The sequence below is a fragment of the Gopherus evgoodei genome, chromosome 3, assembly GCF_007399415.2.
Source record: "Gopherus evgoodei ecotype Sinaloan lineage chromosome 3, rGopEvg1_v1.p, whole genome shotgun sequence".
NCBI classification, from domain to species: Eukaryota; Metazoa; Chordata; order Testudines; family Testudinidae; genus Gopherus; species Gopherus evgoodei.
In genome coordinates this window covers 139,261,274-139,282,948 of record NC_044324.1, presented here as the reverse complement: position 1 = coordinate 139,282,948, position 21,675 = coordinate 139,261,274, and the positions used below count along the sequence as shown (strand labels likewise).

Below are 21,675 nucleotides of genomic sequence, written 5' to 3'. Positions count from 1 at the left end.
GTGCTATTTTCATGAGACCTGCATGTGTTGTGTGCTGTAGATCATACACACCTTCCATGGCACTACTGAAAATCTTGAGTGGGAAGCATTTCCTAGTATTAGCTATTTTCATGATCATTTGCATGGTGCCAGCAGCGAAAGGCAATATTACAATGTCCATCTGGTACAATCCAACTATCACAGCATTCAGTGCCTTTCAAGGCGTTCCAGTTGGAGCCTCTGATGCTTTCAAAGTTTCCCTGAACACATTTTGCACACACGCTCTGAACTCACAATCCCTGGGTTAGGATGTTGAAAAGTCTTTAAATCATTAGTTTTCAGGCACCCCCAGAGTGAACATAAAGGCAACCACAAACGCCAATGCTCTGTTGTAATCTGTTGCCGTCAATGTGTGGATTAAAGAAAATATTAAACTGTAGGGTATCAGCCAAGCCTTGAGAGGATCTATTGGTACAATGAATGAAATCAAAAAAATCTAATTACATTTTGCGTAAAACTTTACTGCATAAAATATACAAAAGGAAAATCATCTTTGTTGTGGTTAGAATTTCCTCATCCTGTCCAAATCTGCTCCTAATTTAGAAATATATTTTGGTTTCTGCATTCAGATTTTCATTAAATATTGGTTAGACTTCCTGGATCCAGGGATGGCCTCAGGACTGCCCACGAGTACAAAGGTCTCTTCAGACTAAGAGCCACAGCCAATGTAACACATAGGGTCAATGCTGTCCCTGGTGTATTGACGGTGAAGTCAGTTTGGACCCTTTAGGATAGATCCGGAAGGAGATGTAGGCTACTGAACACGTTTCTGGACCTAGGAGATGTAAACTCTTGGGATTCAACCCATTCATGTGTGTGTCACTCTCTTTTCCTCTCTTCCTGCTCTCCCCTTCTCTCAGCCTCTATCACTTTCTGTACTTCTCTTGGAGCTCTATTTCTTGCTCTTTCCATGGCCACTTTTTATTCCCTGCCTTGCTCTCCCCTTTACTCTCCCTCCTTGTTTTTCTCTCCCCTCCATTTTCTGCCTTCAGGGCCCCTATTTCCCCTGTGATTTGTCTTCTGATCCCCTTTCTTTCTCACCCATTGTCTTTCTAACTCTCTCACACACTTCCTTGGTCTCCACTTTCCTCTTCCTGTGTATTCTTTTCAGTCTCTGGACTCCACCCTCTTTCTGTCCCTCTGCCTGACTTTTTCTCCTCTTCTCTAAACCTTTCTTCCACCTTTCCCCTGGTTTCTGTTGCTCTCATTCTTTTTGTCATTCACTTTACCCATTGCTCTCTGATTTACTCATTTCACCACCCCCACCAATTCCAAAAACAAAGAGCTCTTTAAAAGGCAGCAGCTCCATGGTTAAGCTGGGTGGTGCTTTAGGCTAGGGAGTGAGCTCCCTCTCCATGCTTTCAGTGCTAGCTCTGTAACACTAGGAAATGTGCAATATAGACAGAAGGGAACAGGGCTCCCAGCTGTGGGATATGAAAAGACCAGTGTTCTATGCTGAAGGTGTTCAAGCTATCCCCTGTGAAGACAGGGGATAGCTGTTAGGCTAGTTCAGTGTCTGACACAAGCAGAGTGCATTTGTTGATAGAGCGGCAGAACATACATGGTACCTCTCAACACCCATAGTCTGAGACTTGTATTTACTTCCAATCCATTCAAGCATGGAGATCTGTCACTTCTACTGAAAACCTTGTGGATCGTGCATATGGAGTCACAAAACTCAGAATTTGGACTTTGTCACTTATCCTACAAAACAGTGGCTCGCAAGGTTTTTTCCATGCCATAAGTGCCCATATTACAAAGTATTGGGACCCCACTCCCACCTAGCCACAAAGAAAGGAAGGATGGTTGCAAACCCCTCCTTGCCTCTTCATTGGAGCTGTTTGTGATTCCTTTGGGTCACAAGCTCCCACGATGAGAACCCATGCTATGGAGTAATCTCCTGTTTACAGATTCCGGCACTGTTTTCCCTGTGTCCCTTATTGTTGGGTCCCGCATCTGGGCCTCAGTGTAAAGCCCTGGGTACAGAAACACTGCCTGTGGATCAGCTTTGAGTTAACAGGTGTAGAACTGTTCTCTTGTGGCGTGGTCAGACAAGGGTTTGTCAAACAGCAGTCAATAGCCTGGGAAAAGTCTGACTGGAGACGGGAAAGTTGGCATAGGGCCTCGGGTGTTAGCCTGGACTTCGGAAGACAGGGTTCAATTCCCTACTTCACCACAGAATTCTGTGTGACCTGGGGCAAGTCACACAGTCTCTCTGTGACCCAGTTCCCCATCTGTAAAAGGAAGGTAATAGCACTTTCCTATCTCTTGTCAGGGCTGTTATGAGGAAAAATACATTGAAGATAGTGAAGTGATCAGACACAAGAGTAATAGGGGCCATATACATATCTAGGATAGCTAGACAGGCATAATCATGGGTGTACTTTTAATGATGGAGTGAACCTCAGGCTAGTGAGTTAAACCCTTTATTTATAAAATAGTTTAAGAGATACTGATATACTTTTATATGCTGTATACTAGAAATTTTACACTTTAATGAAGTTGCAGCCTTTCCCTTGAGATAGATTAATCTTAATGGGTTGAGTTGTAGGAAAGTTATTTCAGAGTATCCATGGCATGAGGGAGTGGACATTACATCAGAGTGAAGTCATGCAACACACAAAAATCAGTAAGAAACTTTACGTGCAGCACTAATATCAAGAAAAAAAGATGCTCTCCGGTGAAAACAAACCAACAGTTGACTAGTTTACTAGGAAGCATTCCATCGTTCATACACTCACAATGGATTCATCTATCAATGTAGACTCTTTACATGTGCCGTGTAGTATTTCAGCAGTGACATTGGCCATAGGACAGGACCTGTGACAAGATGTGGGAGAAGGAACTTGAGAGGGGGGTCATTGTGCAAATATATTTGTTTCTGCTATAGCTAAAAATGGAGGGTTTTTTCCTGCTCTGTAGTTTGAGGTAGAGAAATATGTTCATTTGTTTGCTGAATGCTTCCCACATAAATCCTTATTTAAGAAAAAATGCCATCAAATAGTGGAGCTTTTTAAACAAAGGACATATTTTTCACTTGAATTGAAACCATTCAAAAGGACAAAGTATACAATTTTTATCACTAATTTACTGTAATCAGTGAAATGCTTCAGACATCAATAAATTTCATTATTTTCCATTTAATGTCAAAGTAAATTACTCCAAAATGACATCAATTTGCCATCTTAGAGAAAACAAAAGTAATAGACCTTTTACTTCCCACATTAAAAAGCCAGACACCCGTTCTTAATATAAAATCTAGTTATATAATACCCTAGTGTAAATATTTTAGATGGACATCTAAATTCTTTGTCAACAAAGATTTCTTAATCTCCACTAATCCACCTCTTATTACCTACCGTTAAAGGAACCCATTAACTAAATAGCTTCTTTTTAATGTCAGACCCTGGACAATTTTACATCTCTCTCACAATGTTTTCCACTAAATGGCCTTTAATATTATTTTGATTCCATCTGCAACTGTCTAGGAATCTCCACCCTCTCCCTTTGCTATTCTCGTTCACTAAGAATATGTCTACATTGCATCTGGGAGCATGCTTCTCAATGTGAGTAGACAGATGTGCTAGCTCTGCTCAACCTTCCATGCTAAAAATAGCAGTGTAGCCGTGGCAGTGACTTGGGCTAGCAACCCGAGTATAAGCCCAGACAATCACCTGGGCATGTATGCAGGTGGCTAGTGCATGCCACTGTGGTCCCATTGCTATTTTTAACATTGTAATTCAAGCTGAGCTATCGCTCCCAGCTGCAGTGTAGACAAATCCTTGGTGTGAAACCCTGGTTCCACTGAAGTTAATGCAAGTTTTGCTGTTCAGTCCAGTGGGGGTAGGATTTCATTCTTAATTTTTAATCTTGTCCTAAATCATCTCTTCCTTCTGCTCCTACTGTTGTGCATTGATGTTTCTCCTCTTGCCTTATAGCCCAATTTTGCATTTGCTACAGGGGTTACCATTCTGAGCAAACATCTAGTCACCAATCCTGCAAAAGGATCCATGCAGGCAGGTTCTTGGGGTCAGCTACACGTTGACTTGAAGGTGTGAATTCCAACTGGAGGAGACATACCCGTCCTATCTTTGACCAAGCTAGTGCTCTACAAATAGGTAGCCACTGCCACCTAAGCACTGGGAGGGGCTAGCCGCCCCAGTACACACTTTGCATCTTGGAAAGATATGTATTCAGTTGCCAGGTGTGAATGGTGGGAGGGACTAGCCTCCTGAGCACATGCCTGGCATCTTGCATGGGTATGTACTTGGGTGGCTAGCTCTGGGGCAGCTGAATAGGTACCCGACCAACAAGCTAGGCATGTACTTGGGAAGCTAGTCCCTCACCCTGGAGAGTTACTCTTCTATTTTTAGAGCACAAACTTGATCAGAAGTTGTGCAGGTATGGCTCCTCAAACTGGAAATTACACCTCCAGCTCAAAGTGTAGACATACCGTTAGACCTATATGGAGTCCCAAAGAAGTCACTGGTACTCTGTGTGGGCCTAAGGGTCTATCAACATAGCTCCCTTTGTAAGATCAGGAACATGTCTGGTTACAAAGAGAGGGCTCAAGCTTCATCTGCATTTCTCCAATTTGTGGATGTACAAGTTAAGGGTCTAAGCTTGTCTCCAAATAGATATATGGGCCAGCACTGAATTTTCCTGATGATCAGGTATGTTATCCTGGGTTTTGCTTTGTGCTCAGCTCTAAATCCAATTTTAAGAACTATGTATTATTTATAATAGTTCAGTTGCAGGACATTAAAACCAAACCATGGTTGTGGCAGGGGAATATTTACATGACTATAATCCCTAAGATTTTTGAAATAACTTCTGAGGTTTTAGTCATGGAATTTCATAAGAGTCATGTTGTTAGATCCCATACTGCTCTTTGGATATTTTGGATAATGATCATAACATTTATTTAAGACTTTAAAAGCACCTAAGACTATCCTTCAAACAAGCTGACTCGAATGGCCAGTGAAAAATTCTTACCCCTGTTTTTGAAAAAAGTGTCATGGAAATTTCTATGGAAGATGGTTCCATTGCATATACATAACGTCTCTTCTGAAGAGCACAGTCATTTAGAGTCAGATTCCTACTTACAAATGCTATTGTTAATCACACTGGGTCCAGTCTTGCTGAGCTTTCTTGAGAGGTGTTGAGTACTTAACACCTTCCAGAACTGAGCCTATTATTTTTACGTATATACCTCAGCTGTGCATTTTACAGACAAGCTGAGGATCTAACCCAAAGTTTCTATCTGGAAGAATTTACAATGTAGAAAAGACATGAACTAATATAAGGTGAGATGACAGTCTGCAAGGAACCCGGAAAAAAAGGTGGTTGAAATGGTATAATGTCCAGTGATTGATTGTAGCCACACCAAACATCATTGTGTTTTATTCTATATTTGTTAAATTATTAAATGTTCCTATTAAGCTGCCTCATGAGGTGTGTGGAAACCAGAGAGATGGGGGCTGTCTAAGAACTTTGATTGGTAGGTACAGAGTGTGGGTGATTGCTGGAAAAGAAGTAGGTTTGGAGGAAAGATTGGAAATGATTTACTTCATTAGCCTCTGTTGTCTCTTAGAGGCTATTCACGTCATAGAATCAAAACAATGAGAACAGGTTTGATAGCATACTAAGCTTTAATCTAAAAAAAGATTAAATTCAAAGTTTAGTATTATAAAAAGATATCAAATTTTGAATAAAAAATGCTTTTACAAAGAAAACACACATTTGTCCCCTCCCCCGAAAAAAACCCCAAAACACCGTAGCATGTTCTTTTTAAAAAAATTCCAATGTATGCACAGTCTTGTAGCAATATTTCAGCATATATTCACATGTGGAATTTAAATGAAACTTTTGTTTCTGTAATAAAGATTTTTCATATGTGAGTCTGAGCCAGGTCATCCTTCTGACTAGCTAATCTATATATTGCTCCTAAGGCAGGTCCTACACAACTGCTGCTCATTGCAACGTGCCCAGCCCTCCATATTATGGTTTTTAGATGCCAGCAGTCCATTTATCACTGCATTGATCAATTCAATTACTTATAATTCATTTTCAAGGTCTGAACCTTTTTTCAAGTTCTCTGCTAGTTCACATCTGCAAGTTCCTGTTCCCTTAAGGCACTCCAAAAAAAAGAAAAGAGAGAAAGAGGAAAACATGACAGAAAAGGTATGAAAACTTGTAGGAACTTCTTCCAGAGAGCAAGAGAATGCCCAAGGCAGGGATTTTTCTGACTACACCTCCTTACGGCAACTATTCATAATTTGTTCTGTGATAGCTTTACTGTCTCATGGACCCTGCAGCACCCCCCAGGAATGGATGGGGGTTCAGCCAGGTGTAGGGAAAACAAAAGACAGACAAGTCTGTTTAGCCTTCTTTGTCTCTTCATAATTAGATTTACAATACTGAACAACTGTGTCCCTTTGCTGCCTTATGCTGACTGCAGGAACATGCTCTAGGACTTGATAGAGGCTAACTTGATGGTACTGCTTTTCAGTTAGTTGCATGACTAATTCAGGCAAAAGGGCATATCCCCCTCCCCATACATGAACCCAAAAACAAACAAACAAAAATCTAAGTCAAATTTATAATGGAAGGCACCTCAAATGGATAAAATACATTTTCCTACAAGAGCCCTAACCATAGAATAGCTGTTGGAATCCTTTAGTGGTTGCATTCTCATTGCATTATCTTTGGAAAGCAAAATAATAAAAACAAAATGTTACCAGCGGGGAAATATCCATTCATTTAGAGGCTGCAAAAATGAGTCAACAGCAATTTTCACACCTCCCTTGGACTTGGAAACATAAAATCTCCAACACTGCTTGCACAAAATTGTCAATACAGTAGATCTTAAGCAGTTTTTCAGCATAACTATGTTTAAATGACTGTATTGGTAAAGAATAACAAGGCATACTACTGAAACCAAGATACCTAGAGTCAGGTTTCTATATTAATGATTGCAAGAAAGCTGCTTAAAAAAAAAGTTTAAATGCAAACTTTTACATCTCCAACACATACAGATTTCATATGACAAAAGAAGGCACATACATTGTATGTGATAATTTTTTTCAAAACTAGCTGTTACATTTTCACAGATTAAAAAAACAGTCTGTTTAAATATCTCATTTCTACAAGGTGAATTTACATTTTAAAGTACAAAGTGCAAATACTATGGTTTGTTTTTTTTTATTGCCTTTTGGTGAGGAAATCTCCCACATGTCAAAGAGATCTGGCTTGGATATGTAAGCTGTTCATCCTTGCTTCTTTGAGCTTTGCTGAAAAGATATTTTTGTAAAAGGTTATATTATTAGTCATGCCTGCAAGTAATTTAATGCACATACCAATGCTTATTATTTATATTCCAGTGCTGTCCATAGTCCCCGGTCAAGATAATGGCCCCATTGTGCTGGATGTTGTACAAATACATAAAAAACAAACCTGGCCCCCCAAAGAGTTAATCTATTTTGCTGTCCATGTAGACTGACAAAAGCAACATCTTTACAACCTTCTACCTATGGCATCCTTGGGTTCTGAAAAACACAGTTCTAGATAATAACAGCTGTGATGGGGCAGGACCACGTATATCTAAACCATCTTTGATGGGTGTTTGTAGACTATCCAGTGCTTAATTACCTTTACAGTTGGAAAGTTTTTTCCTAATATCTAACCTAAATCTCCCTAGCTGCAGATTAAGCCCATTACATCTTCTCTTACCCTCAGTGGATGGACATGGAGAACAATTGGTCATGGTCCTCATTATAACAGCCCTTAACATATTTGAAGATTGTTATTAGGTCCGCACTCAGTCTTCTTTTCCCAAGACTAAACATATCTAGGTTTTTTTTAGCCTTTCCTCATAGGTTGGGTTCTCTAAACCTTCAATCATTTTTATTGCTCTCTTCTGGACTCTCTAAAAATCGGACGCAATACTCCAACTGAGGCCTCCTCAGTGCCGAGTAGAATAGATCAGTTACCACATCTTACATATGACATCCCTGTTAATATACCCCAGAATATTTGCCGTGTGTGTGTGGGGGGGGCGGGTGATGTAAGGAAGCTGATGTAAGGAAGCTGAGTAAAGCAAGTGACATGTGGCTACTAACCTAATTCTTTGAACTCTATTAATGTTTTATTTCAGATTGAAAAGTCACACATGAGACTACATCGACTTTGGTGTATGTGCCTATATCTATATATTCACACAATCTACGTTTCTCAATGTGGGGTAATGCTTTGTTCACTCTTCCAATTAAAAGAGGAATTACTAAGGAAAATGATCCAGTCCTTCCCATGATGATTCTTGTTCAATTGCCCATCTTCAAAGTGGCTGATTTGACTATTCTCTTTTAGGCAGGTGGTTTCTTCTGAGCAGCTCCTAACCAGATTATTTAATTTCCAATGGCTTCCTTTCAAGTCCAAGCTTTTGTGACGAAAGCCACCTTTTCCATATGAGGGACATTTGTAGCTTTGCATTGTTATAGTGTGTGACTGCCAACAGATGGCTTGCACAGCCAACCTTTTAAGATTCGAGGCTATTGTTTCTCTCCAACAGCTTAAAATAATGGATTCTGAGTCAGCAAAAAAAGTAAAGATTTTTTTTTTAAAAAATAGAAACATTCGGGCTCTTTCATTATAGATGTTGCATGTTAGAATCAGATTACAGGAAAAGGGAAGGGGGGGCATGTTATGCTCTGAGCGTTACACACGTGCCAATATTTGCTATGATGTAATTAAAATAACCCTTTGAACGTTTTTTGAGTTCCGCCATAGTCATTGTTTTCAGGCTGCCCTGTTTGAAGTGTAAGTGATTTGCGGGCAGGATTTGAAAAGTTAAGACTGCGAACATTTGTTTAAACAAAGGGAAATTTATTACATCTCTGTAGCTGTGAGAACGTTTTACATTGCTCTGGCAAAACCCACAACAAATGCAGAGCTTGCCTTAGGAAGTGTGCATCGAACATTAAACAAATCAAGAGATAAAATAAATAACAAATTGGCTAGTAGCAATCAAAGACCTTTGCCTTAGCTTTGGGGAATGCTATAGCAATTTCACCCTGTATTTGTTTGTTTGCTTTTTGACAAATTAGGCTCTCCAATAGACAGGAAGTGGTGTTTAATTAACCATAATTATGATCATTCTGTCTGGTTTAATGCTGCTGTTTAATCCCCTAGATTGTTACTTTAAATAATGTATTTTCATTAGTCATTTAAAAGCCAATTCATCACCTGCTTCTGTCTCGTGTACATTAATAATGGTTACATGGCAACTGTCTTGTGGTATGCCTGATATAAAAGTAACCAGCAGTTCTATCCATGATGCCCTCCAGAAGTGAATTGTTAATTTAAAATTATATATAAATATAAATCCATGCCAAAATAGCAACCTTCAATCCCTTCCCGTGGCCTTCCCAGTGCATCCTATCTGTTCAATGTCTGTCTTGTTTTGACTGTAATGTCTCCTGGGTAGGGAGTCTATAACTGTGTCCTGTACAGCACCGAGCACACTGACTCTAATAAATAACAATAGAAATCTAGGCCCCATTAATACCCTGATTGGTCTTGTCTTCACTAGGAAAAAAGTTTTTTCTTGGCATTTGTTATAATCCTACTGAAGAGAAGGCAAATTACAGTTTTAATGTGTCAGCTAATCAAGGTAAACCCGTGATTGCCAACTAAGGTTTACCTCAACCAGCAAATGTGTTAAAACTACAACTGCTGGGGCTACTTTAGGTAGGTTAAAAACACATCTTTGCACTAGTGAAGACAAGCTCTAAATGGGGGATAAGAGGTGCATAGGCTTTGTGTGGGCCCTCTGCACAAGTGAGAATTTCAACCAGTCTGAATAAACAGGCTGTTTGCTGAATATAATGAATCCTTCCACCCAGGTCACAGTGTCAGATGACCCTGGCTAGTATGTGCAGCCTTCAGGATGAAACTATAATAGCTGAAAATACAGCATGAAGAGGCAGAATGGAAAGAGCTCTGTCCAGTACTTACCTGCCTGTTGGACGAAGTGCTTTCAGGATTATTTTTGGGGGCTGGTAGAAGAGAGGAAAAAAAGTCATGAGAATAGCTTGCATGTTGTTTCTGTGCAATACTGAGTATGTTTTTCTTATTGTCAGTGGATAAACGATGTTTCCCTATTACAGAAATAACACCTAAAGTGCTTTCCACTTAAAACCACTACCGTAATATTGTAATCAGCAATGTGCGGCACGTTACTGCAGAATATTGCAATGGTTGCTCAATAAGGACTGGAGAATGCAGCTGAAGTGGAATGGAGATTTTTCTGTGCCATCTGCCTACAGTGTAAAGCAATGTAAATTTGATCAAAGAAAAGTCACCACAGTGTAAAATCTTGTGTCCATGCTGCTTGCTGCTTTTGAAGAATCTAGACCAAATCTGCATTTCTTGTCCACTCCAATGGCACAACTGAAATACAAGAACGGGCCCACTGACGAAACCAAAATGCAGTGGAATGTCTTATCTAAACTGGCAGCATTGTAAAAATACCCAGTGACACCAACAAAGTGGGTGGGAGGCAGCATCTCCTCAGAGACGCCAGAAAACCTGTGTAGAATCCTTGGTTTTAACTGATAGGAACTGCTGGAAATGGACCATGGTTCTAGGTGTTTATAAGACATGAGCAATCATTAATGAAATGCTCTGCATCACAAACTTTCCATGAGGCTAGATGGTTGCTTTGCCTACAAGACAGACTTGATCATTGATTTTCTGTTAAGATGGACTTAGACAGAGAGGCAATGTGGTGACAGCGGCAGGGGACACCTGCTTACTAACACCATTGTTACATCAACTCCATGTGACCTTGGACAAATCATCTAGTGTTCTTTAAACAACAGCATCATGTGGTGACTTTTTCTCTTGTCTGCGATACTATGATTAGTGATAAGGTTACATTTAGTTCCAGATCTATGGAGATTAGATTAATGAACTTCCATTAGACTAGTTCAATAAGGTTACATGAAAATGTTTTCCCTTTGGTTTGCCTAGTATATTTTCACTTGTATTGCTTATGGCAATAATAAGAGCATTCTAGAGAACAGGAAGCTCCTAAGAATGACATTTCATAATAGGGGCAATATAACTTAATATTTTTTCATAAGTGAGATCCTCCATTTCAAGCATCTCACTAAAAAGTGCATTTTCTGCTTTCCCCTCCTAATAACAAAGCTGCCTCTTCATTGGAGTGACTTGAAAGCTGAATAACTGGATTCCTTCCCAGTAAATATCTGACATTTGTTCAGTGAGTGTTGTCATCTATCAATTAATGTTGGACATCTCAAACTCATTTATTTATTGCTCTGGATTTTATTCTAATCTCCGTCAAGAACAAAGAGCATGGAAAACGGATGGCTGTCTGGAGGCGTTTCCTTTTATTTTTAAACACTACCCCACAGCGTATGCCCCACCACCAAGCAAGGATCATTATGATTTAATGTATAAAGGGGAATTTTGTCACTTGCCTGTGAGAGGCTATGAATAAGCATATATACGGATTGCTAATCTGAATGCAGGGAGGAAAGCAGGCTTCATGGAGTCTCAACTCCCACTGCCCTTGGAAGTGACTAGGTGGAGGGGGGGTACGGAGTAGATGGAACCTTAGTTTTGACTCCCAACATGCTGACCAGCAGAGTGAGCTGGTGCAATGGGGGAAGAAACATGTACCCTGTAAATGGCTGCTGGAAACTGCTTCCTGCTGGAGCCAAGGGGAATCAAGGTAGGAATTGTGATTCTCTGGTTTTATATCTGTTGATAGAAGAAATGGTGCCCATATGGCATGTGTTGCACCCATTCAAGATTATGGAATCACCTGTACACATCAGGCCTAATTCCCCTCTCTTACACCAGTGTAACTCTGACTTCAGTGAAGTCATGCCCATTTTACACTGGAGTAAGTGAGAGAAGAATCAGGCTTATCAGTCAGGACACGTTCCCCAAATTGTACAAACTAGGAATTTATTTCTTTTTTAAATTTTAAAGGTGAACCTTTAAAAAAAAACACACACACACACACACTAAAAATGATTAGGGATAGTGGGGAACTTGTTTTCCCCAGTAAAAAAATTTCAGTGGCTTTTTTTATTTTTGTCAAATTTTCTTTCACATTTTTGATTTGACAGAAAACCAGCAGTTTCCAGCAACCAAAATCCATTGAGTGGTCCATTGGGCAGAGCATAGGAGACTGAGTAAAGAAAGCTGGATTTCAGTCCAAGTTTTGTCATTGACTTGCTGTGTGTCCAGGGTCAAATCACTTAGGGCTTGTCTTCACATACAGTGCTACAGGGGCGCAGCTGCACTGATGCAGCTGTAGCACTTTAGTGAAGACACTCCTATACTTGGGAGAGTTTCTCCTGTCAATGTAGTTAATTCACTTGCCTGAGAGGTGATAGCTATGTTGACGGGAGAATCTCTCCTGTCGACATACCTGTTTTCACGGGGCTAGGTTAGTATAACTACATCACTCAGGGGTGTGGATTTTTCACCCTGAATGACACAATTATATTGATATAGGTCTGAAATGTAGACCTGGACTTGGGGCCTGGTCCTCATTTAAACTAAGTCTGCTGTGCACTGCCTGGCAGTGCAGTGGGGCCTTAAAGTAGATGTAAACAGGTAAATTGTTACATTTGCACCTTTGTACACAGCCAAAGGCATGTACAGCAGCCTTAGTGTAAATGAGAACCAGGCTGTTAACTTTCTATTTTGATCTCTGTTAGGTGGGAATAATGATACTTCTGTACCTTTGCGCAATGATTTTTAGATCTGCTGTATAGGTGAAAAGTACTCAGTATTATTATTATTCAATCCACAGAAAATATGTTGGATTAGATACGTTTTACAAAATCCATTTGTTTGCTAATAACCAGTTTCCTTTATGACTGTAATCTACCACGGTTACCCTATTTTCTCTGACTACAATGTCTGGTCATGAATAAAAGCTGTATGGGGAACAATTTGTTTTTGACAGAAGTTTCCCAGTCAGCATGTTCTTCTCTTTCCTTATCACACTTGTGATAGTTTTGTTTACTGGTCTTTGACTGGGGTCCCTATTCTATGTTCTTAAAAATATTAAGCAAACTGTACAGCTATTCTCCAGTCACATTTTAATTACAGCCTCTTATAATATAAAACAAGTGTATAAACAGAGACTTTGTCTCCCACTTTCCAGCATTCTCAGGGATGATGTGGGTGATTTCCCCAGTGCTCCAAAGATCTTCAATTATTTGACTCCCTCTCCATCAATTCTCAAAGTTTCTGTGTACCGGCAACCATTCTATCCGCTTAATGGAGGGAGGGACAGTCTTTCTTCAGAGCCATTCAGTGGTGCTCTAGAAATGGCTCGAGTAGCTACTAGAAAGTGAACTTCCTTCCACAGCAAGACACCAAAGAACAAGCAAATGTATCTTCATTGTAGCCATAACATGTTCTGCTGGAGTGACTCTCTAGTGGAAATTAGTACTAACTTACCCTTTTTGCCTTCCTATCATGCAATAATAACTTCAACAGGTTAGTATTTGGTGATCAGAGAGAGAGGCTATTGCCTTTGTTGGAACTTGAACTGTTGACCATCTGATACAAAAACACCAACCCTACCACTTGAACTAAAGAACCTCTATTAACTAGTCATAGTTGCCATCACTGTTTTTATACCTTTTGCAGGATTCCCAGAAGCTGTGGCCTATCAACTATAAACTTAATCTCTGCCTGATCAAAAAATCTAGTTAAAATGATAGTTAGAAAAGGTTCTTACTGTGGCGTTTCTTTGTGTCTGCTTTACCGTCTTCTTTTGTTACGCCCAGACAACCCATTAATTCTTGAACTGATAAGGATTTATCATTGTTCACATCACAGTATTCTACAAACTTCTTCACACATTTTTTGGGCTTTGACTTTTTTCGTAGGAATCTCTTGAACGGCTTGATTTCCTTTTTGCCAATATCGCCACTGGAATTTTTATCAAGTTGTTTGAAATACCAGTGGACCACTCTCTCTTCCAGAGTATGATTTGGATCAGGTTCTGAAAGCCTGCAATGCGAACAGAACATTACGCTTTACATTTGATCACACAGTCCTCTATGTTACTTATGAATTGTTAGATTAGTATTAGTAGATAAGGGTATTTTAGTGAGGTAGGGTGACTTGAAAAATCATTTGTGACTAACTTCTGATGTTCTGAGGAGTCCAGTTTTACAAGAACTGAACATGAATACCACTATTATACAGTGATCACACTTAAATAAACACTTGAAAGTTTTTAAATGGTGAATCAGTAAAAATGTTCATATTGATGCAAACATTTTATAAATGACCATTATAAATCACACATCCCTACCACTGGTGAGCTGAGACTGGAATTCTGGTTCTGCTGCAAATTCCAAGTCTCTGCCACCTAAACTAAAGAAGACTGTCCACAGACCTAATAGCAGGTCCCTTATATTCTGTGATGCAGCAACTAGAGGGCACCATCGCACAAATACACACAAAGCCAATCATGATTCAAGGATGCTGACATGAGCCAACATCAGAAAGAAAATGCAGGCAGGCAGATGAGAATAAAGACAAATATGCATAATTTCCTGTTTCTCTGGGAAAGATGATGATGCTAAAATATCTTCTTGCCATAACGAAGGGGAAGTACAGGAATTAATAATTCTTGTCTCTGTTATGATTTAAATATACAATCACAGAAGACACATGGTTACCACAGAAAAATATTGAGTGTGTGTGTTGTGGAATCCAGAGGCTAGAAGCCATGGTGTCTTAGAAATAGCTCTGTCTTCTCCAGAGAGAAGAGGAATGGTCACAGCATGATTGCTCTGCTGAAAAACATATACGAGATATATGGATGGAAGGACATTACGTTGTATTAAAAGAAAGGAAACAGTATTCCATTCGGCATAAAAGCCACTTCTAAGATTTAGGAATTGAAACTTCTCATTTACAAACTTTACACTGAGAAATGGAAGTTATTGTTTTCCTTCCCATAGCTTTTTTAAAAATTCCAATTGCAGAGATTCAAATGAGGTGCTTAATTAACTGTCTTTATTGCTTTTGACCATTATATTTTTAGCATCTCCCACTCTCATTGCTATTTCAACATGCTGAATGCTAAATTCTAGACTGAAGATCAGAGTCTGTTTCAGTTACATTTTTGGAAGCCCTGTTGAAATCAATGAGGTAGCCAGAGTATAACCAATAACATAAGAACTGCCATGATGAATCAGACCAATGGTCCATCTAGCCCAGTATCCTGTCTCTGACAGTGGCTAGTGCTGGATGCTTCAGAGGGAATGGAAAGAACAGAGCAATGTCAAATGATCCATCCCCTGTAGTCCAGTCCCAGCTTCTGGCAATCAGAGGTTGAGGGGCACCCAGAGGAGCATGGTGTTGCATCCCTGACCATCTTGGCTACTAGCCATTGATGGACCTATACTCCATGAACTTATCTAATTCATTTTTGAATCCAGTTATAGTTTTGGCCTTCACAACATCCCTTAGCAACAAGTTTCATAGGTTGGCTCTGCATTTTCTGAAGAAACACTTCCTTATGTTTGTTTTAAACCTTCTGCCTACTAATTACATTGGGTGACCCCTAGTTTTTGTGTTACGTGAAGGGGTAAATAACTCTTTCCTATTCATTTTCTCCACTCCATTCATGATTTTATACACCTCTATCATATCACCCCTTAGTCATCACTCTTCTAAGATGAACAGTCCCAGTCTTTTTAATCTTCTCTCCTATGGAAGCTGTCCCATATCCCTAATCATATGTGTTGCCCTTCTGTGTACCTCTTCCAATTCGAATATTTTTTGTGAGGTGGGATAACCAGAACTGCACACAGCATTCAAGGGGTGGGCATACCATGAATTTACATAGTGGCATTATGATATTTTCTGTTTCATCATTTATCCCTTTCTTAATGGTTCCTAACTTTCTATTAGCTTTTTTCATACTGCACATTGTTTTCAGGGAACTATCCACAACAACTCTAAGTTCTTTTTTGAGTGGAAACAGCTAATTTAGACTGCATCACTTTTTAATTTACAGCTGAGATTATTTCTTCCAACATGGATTACGTTGCGCTTATCAATAGTGAATTTCATCTGCCATTTTTTTTCCCAGTCACCCAGTTTTGTGAGATCCCTTTGTTACTCATCATAATCAGCTTTGGACTCAACTGTCTTGAGTAATTTTGTATTGCATACAAATTTTGCCACTTCAGAATTAAACCTCATTTCCTAATCATTTCCCACTTCCCATTTCCACTATTTACCACTTCCCATTATGAAAACTGACCATTTATTCCTACCCTTTGTTTCCTATCTTTTAACCAATTACTGATCCATGAGAGGACCTTCTCTCTAATCTCATGACTGGCTAGTTTACTTAACAGCCTTTGGTGAGCAAAATATGGTCCTAATCCATTAATTTAGTCTAAAGCATATAAAGGAAAATCTGAAGATAGAACTAAATGGGTAAAGGATAGCACCATGGAGAGGAGAAGAACATCAAAACACAATGGCTTACTGGATCAGACCCTCAGTTTAGTTCAGTATCTTGACTCCAGCTGTGACCAATGATCGATATTTTAAAAGAAAGCATAAAATCCCCATAATGTGTTTGAATAGTGCAATACTATAAATTTATTCCTGACTCCAGGTAGGTAAGCAGCTTGTACCCAGAAGCCTGAAGATTGTTAGTATTTAGGCATTTTAAATCCTACCTACTGTAGCTGCAGAGCCCTATTTTTATAAGAAACAGACAAAATTGAAAGGAAAACAGCCCACTTTCTTCAAGTGAAGTTTAGTAAGAAAACAAAAATTTGGAATGGGGTGATTTATTTGACCTGATTCTGTACTGATGATGAGAATTCAGACACCAAAACAACAACAACAACAAAGGCTTTAAGTTTCTGCCTTGTGGATACAGCCCATGATATTTTTTCAGGAGACATTCCCTAACAGTTCTAATGGAATCTGTTTTCACTTCATGGAGACAGAAATAAAATTGCTTTTTAAAAGGGTTTTGTTTTGTTTTTAAATTTCCAAATGCAATCAGAACTCTTTTTAAAGGCACACACTACAGATCTATTTCCAATCACCCAAGTAAAACCCACCTGCTGGAAGACAACGATGGATCGGAGACTGCGTGGACCATATCGGTGGAGAGTGCATCCAGAACACTGGTCAGGAACTCATTCTTCTTGGCCCCTGGACAACCTAGGAGGGAAACAGAGTTTCCTTTTTCTTCTGTTGTATTTTCCACATAACAATTTAACTCCAAAAATATTTCTTTGTTAGAAATGGACCTGAATCAGAACACTATATTTAAGCCCTCCACACACTTTGGGCAAGTTCACATCCTGGTCTAGGTCGAAATGATGGATCAGAACCAGAACCAGAAAACAGATCCAATGACCCTTGAAGTCAGGGAAGTCTGCATTCAGATCTACCCCCCACGGTTTGGATGCTTCCCCTTTTATCTCAAGATTTTTTTTGTTTTGTTTTTTAACACAAGTTTTCTGTTGGTGTGATACATTGGAAAAAACAAGTTATTTGCCATTTGTCAATCAGACAGCTTGACAATGCAGGGTACAAGCCAAGCAGCAATACCTTGGTTTTAGATGTCCTCTTTTGCTACTCTTGATCACCACCACTGCGGTCTGCAGTTAATCTCTTTGTGCCTCATTTTGCCATTTGTGAAATAGGGATAATACTTCTTTTGTCCCACCTTTTGCCTGTTTCATCTATTTAGATTGTAAATTTCTCAGGGAGGGGGACTGTCTCCTTTACAGCACCTAGCAGAATGGGACCTCTAGGTGCTCCTGTGATACTACTTAATAATAAAAAAGTCACTGCCTCAAGGAGCTAATGCTCTAAAATAGATTGACAGCACAGTTCAGAACTTCAGGTGCATAGTTCACCGGACAAAAATACACTGGAAAATTCAATCTCAAAGCAGTGCATCTGGAGTGTAGGGATTCAGCTGATAATCTGACAGTTGATGGCAGATTGATTTTTCACTTACACAATCCACCTGTTTCATTCCCCAGCCCTCCCCCACTCCCAGGATCTTGATCCAAACTTCATACTTTCTCCTATCTCTGTAAAGGCCTGAACTAATCTCCAGCATGAGCCAAATACCCACATACTTTGCAGAGGAGACAGGGGACTGAAACCTATATTTTGCAACTCAAACCTATCTTTAGTATATTAATGGTAAATACTTCAATGGAGGCCCAGTTACTCCAGTGTTTTTCCACAAAGCAGAAGAGGGGAATGCGTAGAAGGCTTGTGAGGAAGGAAGATGAGTGTATCAGTAGGGATTCATTACTTTATTACACTTCACAATGGCCCCCCAAGAAGAAGGTGGAATTATCTGAGATTGAAAAGCTCAACCTTGTCTGGCAAGTTATTGTCTAATATGTCCTGTGTTGATACAAGCAAGTGAGCTGCTGTTATATTAGCCCTGAGCAGTGGCACAGTCAGAATGGGTTAAGCTGTTTTCCTGTTGTGTGCAGCAGCAGAAGCCACTGTGTATTATGTCTAATACATTTATGCAGTTACAAATTCCCTGTCTTATATATTTCCCCTTGGCACTGGGGCTATTTTATTAATGTAAGATGCATGTAACAGGAATTCACTGAAGCAAGTTGTGTTGTACTAAAGGCACATATCTAAAACCAAATGTGACTCTCTTAGAAGAGTTTCTCTTTGCTTTAGTCATTCTCTACTTTCCACTGAACACAATCTGAGAATGGAGACAGTGCTTATGGAAAATAAAATCACTAAGGAAGAAAAATTAGCAGAGTAAACAATAGCTTGAGATGACTTGACCTCCGTGTGTCTGTCTTTCTTTCTCTCTCTCTTTCTTTTTGGCTTATTTTTAATATCCAAATTGGTTAATTTAGGAGCCACGTTTCAATTTTTTAATGTCACTTTGTAACAACTTTGACACATCAGGAAGAAACAAAGGTTATGGGTAGGAATGTTTTCCAGTAGCTATCTATCCTGCTGTCAGACACACATAATGTACACACACAAACTGAAAAATCAGATGTTAGCAATTCATATGAAGCAAAGCCAGACAAGAAAATAAATCAAGGTCTTAATTCACAAGAAATCACAAAAACAAAAAAACAAACAAAAAAAATCCTCTCATAGTTACAGGGCAGTTACAGGCAATTTTGCTTAAAATGAACTGGGGTTCCTAACTGTGTGTTTCATAAAATTGTGAGAGCAGTTGGACAGTAATCTTTGTAAAGAAAAAATCTTACTGTTAAAACAAACAAACTGTTGCTGTGAAACATTTTCAGTTATAACTCTGCTACTTAACATGAATTGAAACCACACAAAATCCTCACCACTTAAGCACAGAGCAAATATTCAGTTTCTCCCAATTATAACTTTTGCTGATGTGAGGGCAGTTACACAGTAATCACAACATAGTCAAACCTCTGTTCTCTGCAGGTGTTATCAACTCAAGAATAATTCTCTGGGGGCCTCATGCTGTGCTTTAATTTCCCACAAGCTTGTGGCAAAAATGGCAGAGCTAGGGGGACGTTTTGTTGGATTGTAATGAATAATTCACTCTCAGTGGACTGCATGCCGAAAGGGGAAGGCTAGTTTGTTTTGAAGGTCTTATGGCTTTTACTATGGTATACTTGTTTCAATTTCTTTTTGTACTGCTGCCTATAGTGTGTGGGTTTGACAGCTTACGTAAATAATTTGTTGTTAAAGGACTGAATTTGAAACCACATGGTGTTATACTCCAAGGTTAGGCCTTGGAGACAAGAGTTCAGAGATGTAACACAGAATTAAGTGTTTACTTTAGGGATAGTTTTACCCACAATTACGTTCTCCAGTCAAATATAGAATAGTCCTTAGAAACCTTGAACCATTCAATACGTACCACACATGACAGGAACACACAAACACCTCACTTCAGCTAGAAACAACAATATAAAAGCAATTAAACAAAATGTATTTTATATTTATGCATACACGCATGTGTGTGCACACATACACACATCTCTGTATAAATATGCCTCCCCTTAGAATTAGCTCTGTGGAGTACCAGCCTTAGTGAGATAAAGTAGCATATTCTCAATCCCAAAAGAAAGGCTTCTGCAGCACACTTACAGGAATGAGCAGAAAAGTGTGTTTGTTCAGTGCTGTAAAAATGTCTAAATGGTAAAAAAAAAAGATAATTAGAGAGGGGAGTCATTTGCTGTATTCACACTAACCCTCCTGGTGCATCAGCAGCCGAGGAAATTGTATCTTGAGTTATTTGTCTCAAGTCTGATAGCATTTAACTTGAGCATGAGGATTTTTTATTCCCTTTTGTTTGTTAATATTAACATTGGGCTAAATCTTGTCCCTAGAAGCTAGTACCCGACACTTACTGAAATCCCTTTGAAGATTATAGATGCTTTTCCATGTGACAAGACTTAAACAACAGGCCAAAGGCTCTTATCACTTGTACCTATGTAGCCCCCTTGACTTCAGTGGGTTTGCACAAGTATAACGCAGAGTAAAGTTCGGCAGAGCATGCTTGTAGTTTTGGTAGTTTTATATAAAAGACTGGAGGTTTGCTTTTGTTCAGGTAAGTAATGGAAAATTCCGGTCTGTCTAGGAACTCTGTGTGACCTGTATCCGTGTGGTATTTGAGCACCTCCTAATTTGTATGTCTTGGTTCAATGCCTTAACCACAAACCCATCCTTCTTCCCTTTTGGTGAAGTTCACCTGTAGTGCAGAGGGACAGGTGAAGTCATTCTCAGCACTTAAACCCTGCAGAGGGGTCATGCTAGAGGTGGGCTGGACACTGTTGAAAGGGTCTCTGTGCCAACCTCATGTGGTCCAGTGCATAAGGATCCAGTGAGATAGGATGGGGATGAGCCAGATGAAGGCTATAGATCCACTATGCTTTAAAATTCAGTTGCCCCAGTATCTCATACACATGGCACAGACAGGCCAGGCTGCTAACCCTGGGCTGGGAGGTAGATTTCAACTCTCTAGTAAACCTGTGTTTTTGCAGGTTTTATGTGAATTTTCTTTGTCTTAATATAAGAAAACCAGAGAGAATAGTAAAGCGAGAGGTAGTAAAAGAAATATCTTTTAAGCTCATATATTAAAATCCAAAATATTTAGCGCTTGGAATATATATGTCTAATTTTGTTAGTCCAAGTTCATTAGACAGACTACTATGTTACTTATATAGTTAAATACACTAAAATTAAGGAGTAATGGGAATAACAGAAGAGATGAGCCAATGAATTAGTTTTTGCAAGTGATGAAATGTTGAAGTTGGACAAAGACATTTTTGATAATGGCAAAAGCAGTTTGCTGAGAGTATATTTTAGCACTATTATTATTCTGGTTATGCAATAAAAGAAGAATCATTAAAATACAATATAAAGAGCGTGAAAAACTGTTTTCTTGCCTTATATGGTGTTGAAGGTTAGTGATGCAACTGTCTCTGACTTTTCAGGGATGTAATTTTGAGGATAGAGCATAGGTGAATGGGACTGAAATATAAGACGTTTCTCAACTGTCATGTAAAATTCAAAGCAAAACTTGAAAAACTTTGGCTG

General features: G+C 39.2%; 1 protein-coding gene across 1 annotated transcript in view; it reads right to left on the bottom strand.

Annotated features, from left to right (window-relative positions):
• Positions 1 to 5,789: 5,789 nt before the first annotated feature.
• SMOC2 (SPARC related modular calcium binding 2) overlaps positions 5,790 to 21,675 on the bottom strand; it is a 170,180-nt gene continuing 154,294 nt past the window's right edge. The window contains exons 10-13 of the mRNA XM_030556794.1: positions 17,199 to 17,301; positions 13,832 to 14,106; positions 10,054 to 10,094; positions 5,790 to 7,331 (exon numbers count right to left, since the gene is read on the bottom strand). Of these exons, the coding sequence (XP_030412654.1) occupies positions 7,308 to 7,331; positions 10,054 to 10,094; positions 13,832 to 14,106; positions 17,199 to 17,301 (443 nt within the window). The 3' untranslated portion in view covers positions 5,790 to 7,307. The remainder of the gene's footprint in view (positions 7,332 to 10,053; positions 10,095 to 13,831; positions 14,107 to 17,198; positions 17,302 to 21,675) is intronic.